Raw genomic sequence first — 6,808 nt, forward strand, 5'->3', positions numbered from 1 at the left:
TGCTCTTGTCTCGGGCCACCTCTCTGTAAAATGAGCTTAAATTCCTATTGGGTGTTAAGCTTTCTCTGTCTTTAAACCCAGCATTTGACTTGCTCTCTTCTGTTCATTAGTGTAATCCAGGAATTCCTCTGTAATTGTGAGCTTTTCTGTTTTAGTTACAAGCAACAGCAGCAGAGGTTAATATTCCAGGGGGTTTTTTTACTTCCCTAAATCTTCAGCTAGAAACACAAGGATCTGTGGAGTAAAGGTTCAGAAGTGGACAATCAGCCTCTGTAATACTCTATAATTATTATTTACAATTTAGCTTCTGCAACATGCTTTCATCCTCTCTGAATAAGTTTGATGGCAGGGGGCCAGTTGAGACATACTGGGAAAACACATTCTCCTGCTATGTGAATGAGTTGCAGTGAGCTGTTTTGATTATCTGACCACTTGTGTCTAATGCCTTATTTTTCCTCTACTTTTTTTTTTTAACATTGTAGGTTTATAGCCAAGCCATGTGCCTTAGGCCTAAAAGTCCAGGCCAATGGACCACGGAAAGCTCAGCCTAATGCTATTCTTGAAAAAGTCTTCACTGCAATTACAAAGGTACAGTATGCACCTAAAAAAATTGTTTACTTTGGGAGAAGGGATAGGTTTGTCATGAAATATGAAATAACTTGGGTTGGAGTGGGCCCCTTGGCAAAATGCCATTTGGTGGACTTCCTGATGGGCTTACTCTTTGGTAGCAGTGCTCTGGGGAGTGTCTGGCTCTGGGGGCCACCATTTAATGCGTGGGCGATGCTACATTGTGAGTGCTGTATGAAAGTGCTTCAAGACCCAGTCACCTAGCTCAAGGTGGCAGTAAAAAAGAACTGATTAATGTTTTAAGGGGCCCAGTGCAATTCATCTCCAAGATCCAAGATTGGGATGTGGGTTGCACAGTATATATGTATGTTTATACACACACACACACACACACACACATATATATACACACACACACACACACAGTATATGTGTGTGTGTATATATATATATATGTGTGTGTGTGTGTGTGTGTGTATGCTGAACTTTCTGCAACCTTTGTCCTTGTCTGAGACTACTGATCAGATAGAAAGATTGCAAGACTGGAACAACAGTGTTAAGCTTCTGATTAGATATATTAACAAGGTACATGCACAAGGTACATGCACTATCGTGGAACAGAATCTCAAAACCACAAGGGACGGTTTGTTCTTGTTCTTCATTGTTCTTTGCTTCCAGGTAGGTCTGAAATCGTTCATACTTTTTTGTATGCCTGATGGCAGATTTAGCGACCTGCAGGGACGGTTTTCTAAACCGTCGGTTTTAGACGGTTTTCTAAACCATCGTCAGGTCGGCGGTCTGAATCCCCGCGGCGGGGTGCGCTCCCGTTGCTTGGTCCCAGCGCCTGCCAACCTAGCAGTTCGAAAGCACCCCCGGGTACAAGTAGATAAATAGGGACCGCTTACTAGCGGGAAGGTAAACGGCGTTTCCGTGTGCTGCGCTGGCTCGCCAGATGCAGCTTGTCACGCTGGCCACGTGACCCGGAAGTGTCTGCGGACAGCGCTGGCCCCCGGCCTCTTAAGTGAGATGGGCGCACAACCCTAGACTCGGACACGACTGGCCCTTACAGGCAGGGGTACCTTTATTCCACCTGCAAATCTCATTCTGATTCAATTCTTAACTTCAATGCAGCCCACTGCCCATGTATGGTGGCCCTCCAGAAGCTCAGTTAAAGCTTTCTGCTGTGCAACAGGAATCACTGCCTTAGAAAAACAGACAGGATACTTAGAATCCTTCATTCACTCTTTATTATCATTTATTGCACCAGTTGCAGACCTTGGCATATTTAAGATCGCAACCTGCATTGCCAAGGAGTTTTTCCTCCCTGTTTGTAGAGTCACATTAAACAGGTGGGTCTTCCACCTGCTCCACCCCACCCCACCCCATATATGCACATTCTAAAGGAGTGCAACTGTAACATGTGATATTGCTGAACATACGGCTCAGCTCTTAAGAACATTCTTTACATGCAGCTGTTGAATATTTATGAAGAGCTTACAAAACTTGGAAGCTCTTTGTCAGAGCTGCTTTTTATAATAGCACTCTTAGTTTGTAACGCACCACAAATATTAATAGGCTTTATACCCAAGTAATACGCCTACATTAGGAGCATTATTGCAAACTTTAAAACACACACACACACATATACCTTTAATACATAAATTAAACACCAGATACGTGGGGTGAACCAATGTGGCCACTTCCTGCTTGCAGTATGTTTTTTTTTAGATAGATAGATATCTTTATTGTCATTGTCCCATACAGAACAATGAAATTGAAAAACTACATAAAACATTCAAAAACCCCTAAAAACTCTGAAACCCCATTTTAAAATACACTATAAAATACACTTATAATGCTGCGTTTAGAACCAGTTTTAATTTTAATGGTGCTTTTAACTTTATGCTTTTGTAACTGTATGTTTTCCGATATTCTGGGATCACTACCTAACTGATGAAGAACAGTCTGCAAATAAAGTTTAGTTATGGGCTAAAACAATCTTCTCCAACCGGGTTGAGGGAATGTTAGTCATTAGCTTGTAGTTACTAATTGACCTTATGCTATCCTGTCAGTAAAGGAGTGACTTCTTGATCCTTTCCCTGTTTGTTTGGTAGCATCCAGACGAGAAGAGGCTTGAAGGGCTTTCCAAGCAACTGGATTGGGACGTTCGCAGTATTCAGCGCTGGTTTCGACAGAGACGCAATCAGGAAAAGCCAAGCACTCTGAGAAGGTTCTGCGAAAGCTTGTAAGGAACTGTTCCTGCCTCCCACCTTTCCCTTTTGGGTCTGTGCAAACTGGATTCTTTGTTTTGCTCCACTGCTTATTTTTTATTTTTGTCCCACAGTCAAGGATAGGCTGCCTCCCCACTTGGTTCTCAAAGTATAGCATTGCTTCATAACTGCAGTGCATGTGGATTGCAAAATCATTTCAAACACAGCTGAGAAAATCAGATGTAATTTCTAGCTATGTAAAGGAACCAGGATATAAGGAGAACAGATTTGTCATTTAGCTGGTTCCCCGCATCCAAACTCAGTGCTAGCTATTGTACAAGGCTGGCTCTGCAGCTATTGAGGTGGCCTGGGATTCATCTTAGCAGAACCTACTTAATAGGGTGATTAGTGTCCCTTATGCCAATTGTGGTAAAATTAGAGACCTATGGGCCGAATTTACCGTATTTTTTGCACCATAACACTCACTTTTTTCCTCCTAGAAAGTAAGGGGAAATGTCTGTGCGTGTTATGGAGGGAATGCATACGGGTGGCATGCCTACGGATTTTCCTCCTCTAAAAACTACGTGCGTGTTATGGTCGGGTGCGTGTTATAGAGCGAAAAATACGGTAGTTAAACCCTGACTGCCAGTCAGTTACCTGCTTTAGCTGTATCTGTATTTTAGCTGTATCTTCTTAGCAGCTATAAGGAGCCAGACTAAACAACTTGTTTCCTGCTGCCCCCACCTAGGATGCTCTCCTGGCTTGTGATTTTTAGCCTCTGCCAGCCAAGAGCATGTTGTCAGTTGTGGGTAGGGATGTAAAATGGCTTATTGTTGTAAACAAAATCTGCCCTTTTTCGCTTATGGGGTCTGCAAGAGCCTGCATAGAGTCCTTACGTGGGTCCCCTATTGGTAGGAGAAAATAACAGAGGCCAACCAGAGAATATTGAGAAGCAAAGCAGCTAGTAAGCCTGATCTTTATTGATCTGTTGCAACAGGGTGCTCCCCTCACACTCAGGAAAGGAGGAGGACCCAGAACAAAGGTGTGCCTGCCCTTATATAGACATTTTAAATTCCCTGCCCTGGAGCTCAAGACCACCCCTCCATCCATCCATCCATCCATCCATCACAGAAGGGGTGTAACCCAAGACCACCCCCCACAAACATCATACCTATATCACAGAAAATGTGGTCTACAACAGAAATTTGAATGTTGTTGTTTTCCTGTCTGCCAGGTTATCTGATAATGCCTTATCTGATTGCCTTTCTTGGTAGTCTGCCCATTCCTTTGAAATGGTGATTACCCAATTCCTGTAACAAGGAAGGTTTTTTCACCTCCTCCCTCCTTGCAGAGAAACATTTGGTTAGCTTGGGAGTCAAAATGGTTTCAGGTTGGTCTTCCTGTGCTGATCTATGTAGGTGCTTGGTTGGTACATTTGTGAACATTTATTATATATATAAGACCTTAAATTTTATTATTACACTATCATTACTTTGTTCTAGTTTCATTGATCTGCCAGGTCTCCTGGCTGCTGACCATTGGGTAGACTGTTACCTGTGCTTAGTTTCCATAGTAGCCCCATTATTAATATGTTGGGGAACGGATCAAATCCAGCTCTGGAAATCAAAATGGAAATATATAAAATGATTTGCCCTATGCCTCTCTTCTTGAAGTCTGTTTTAAGCAAGCTCTTTTATTTTGCCTAAAAATCTCAGGAGCTGATCTCCTTGCGCTCAGATTTGTCAGCTGAATTCTTATCGCTTTCCAAAAATTTGAATTAAATTTCTATGCTAGCAGGTTTAATCAGGGCAGAATGAACACTTAGATCTAATATTTTAAGCAGATTTTGCTTTACGTGAACCTGCCATGCTTCCAGACACCATAGGATTGGGACACTGCTGCTAAGTAGAAAGGTGGCTGAGCCAGCAGCAGTCATTTTTGCTGGTGAACTGGGGTGCTCTTATGCTGCGTTGGGGGGTGGAGAAGGGGCTGTACCATCAGTACCACCATTAGGGGTGGTGCCAGTCAAAATAGGAGGGAGAGGGCAAATGAAGTCCACCTCAGGGCCTCTTCCAACTAGACATTCCCTTCTCCACTCCACGCCAACAGGGCGAGGTACCATCAACTGCTCTATGGAGAGGGGACTAATGCGTTTTTAATGTGTTAGTATTGTTTGCTGTGATTTCATTCTACGCAGTGGTTGCTAGCTTGTAAGCTACCACAGAAGGATTTGTGTCCTGAAAGGGAGGATATGAATATGTGCAATAAATGTTGAAGGTAAGGGAATGGTGATTTCGAACCAGTTTATTTTTAGAATTTCAGGTATTAAGAAAATTATTATAAATTATCTCATCAGATAGAAAAACAGGTAATATACAACTCTTTAGGCAGTATCCAACGTATAAGTTGGATAGAGAAATAAGATGAGGTTGTGAAGCACCTAAAGAACTATTCAATATATAATTTATAAAACCAAGGTTCATAAAACGTGCAGGAGCATAATGTGCTACTCGAGCCAAGCCCTCGCCTCTCAGATTATTCCGAGGTTACTGAAGGTGCCTTTAAGTTGCTGTGATCTTGGCCTTGTCGGGAAAAGCTGCCTCTTCAGTTGAACACAGTTTCTAATTCAGGGCTTTTGTAATATTCATGTCCTCTGTTGTTGCTTCCTGCTTAGTGACCTGTAAGACAACGAATGAAAGTGCACTATGGCACTTTAAAATTTTTAAAAAACTTTGATTTGTGAGTAACAGAATATGAAGAAATCAACCATATAATTTTGAAAAGAAATTGGAAGTTTTGAGTCAAAAAAATTTTGGCCACTTATTTGCCTTTTTCATAACATGTAGTTAGGCTTCTGAAAATTGGAGCCCCGTCGCATTGAAACTTACTATCCAGAGACCTGTGTTAGTTCCAAATGTGCAACCTTTTTAAAGAAAAAGAAAGAAAGAACAAAGCAGCATTAGAATGCCCTTTTTGAGAACACCTGGAATGAGAATTGTTCTCATGGTTTTGTGGCTTCAGTGTTGTGGCTTCTACCAGATACTGCATTTTGCATATTTATAAGCACGATGCACCTTCCTGCGTACATCGTGTCTTATGCTACAAATCTTTTGTCAACAGGTTGGCCAGTTTGGTAGCAGCGGCCTGCAAATCATTCACTCCTGTTTTAGTCATCACCACAATAACCCCGAGAGAGGTTAGACTGAGCTTTGAAAAGACTTTGTGCTTTGTGGCTAAGCAGGAATTTGCACCTGGGTCCAGTCTATAGTTTTCCTGCTCAGTGTTTCTAGCCCAAAACAGCCTATGGACATGATCTGGAGGCAAAATTGCTGGGGAATAGCCATACTACATGTTAGTCGATTGCGGAGTAGGCCCCCGAGAGACTGATGGTACTTATGAAAAGAGGAGAGTTGATGTTGTCTTGGCCCCTGTTCCCCAAACTTTATATAGAATTTGATGGGCAGCAAAGCCAATTTTGCAATACGCTCAAGGTGCCAGGGAAGAAAATGCCCTTTCATTTGCTTTCCCATCTCATCTTTCAATACTATATGGCAGCCACGTCCAACTTCCAAGAGACTGCAATCTACTCCCACTATAAAAAAACCGGCAGTGATCTACCCATTGGATTGATCAGAGTTGTTGAGCTTTTTTGGGGGGAGGATGAGCCAAAATTGTAGAGCTTATTGGGGGGGGCAATGAGCCGGGGTTGGGGGGGCATGATCGACCAGGAACACCCTGGGATCGACCGGTAGATAGCGATCGACCTGTTGAACATCCCTGCTATATGTGGTAGGGGGAATTGCCTTGATGAATCCCTGGAGTGTTCCACACTAAACAGAACAGCCAGATCCTAATGAGGGCACTTGGAGGAAATGGCTGCTTTTCATCTTCTCTGCACTAAAGAGGTAAACACGGCTGCTAAATGTTTAAGCAGGCGAGAAAGCATGAACCATTCCTCCCATACGTTTCACTGCTCCCTTGAACGTCTTTTCAATAATTAACTTGTACTCGACGTGGCCTTGTTTTCGAAA

The 6,808-nt window shown here is 42.7% G+C and overlaps 1 protein-coding gene and 1 long non-coding RNA gene across 3 annotated transcripts in view; one reads left to right on the forward strand and one right to left on the reverse strand.

The window, feature by feature from the left end:
• CERS6 (ceramide synthase 6) overlaps positions 1-6,808 on the forward strand; it is a 72,817-nt gene that overhangs the window by 23,637 nt on the left and 42,372 nt on the right. For both annotated transcript variants that reach the window (XM_080972116.1, XM_080972117.1), the window contains exons 2-3: positions 483-588; positions 2,682-2,812. In XM_080972116.1, the coding sequence (XP_080828242.1) occupies positions 483-588; positions 2,682-2,812 (237 nt within the window). The remainder of the gene's footprint in view (positions 1-482; positions 589-2,681; positions 2,813-6,808) is intronic.
• Positions 5,224-6,391, reverse strand: LOC308473188. The gene is made up of 2 exons (XR_013983966.1): positions 5,666-6,391; positions 5,224-5,455 (listed from the first exon to the last, which is right to left on the reverse strand). It is a non-coding gene; the product is annotated as an uncharacterized lncRNA (long non-coding RNA).

Source organism: Podarcis pityusensis (assembly GCF_964106645.2).
Source record: "Podarcis pityusensis genome assembly, chromosome: 1".
Taxonomy (NCBI): Eukaryota; Metazoa; Chordata; class Lepidosauria; order Squamata; family Lacertidae; genus Podarcis; species Podarcis pityusensis.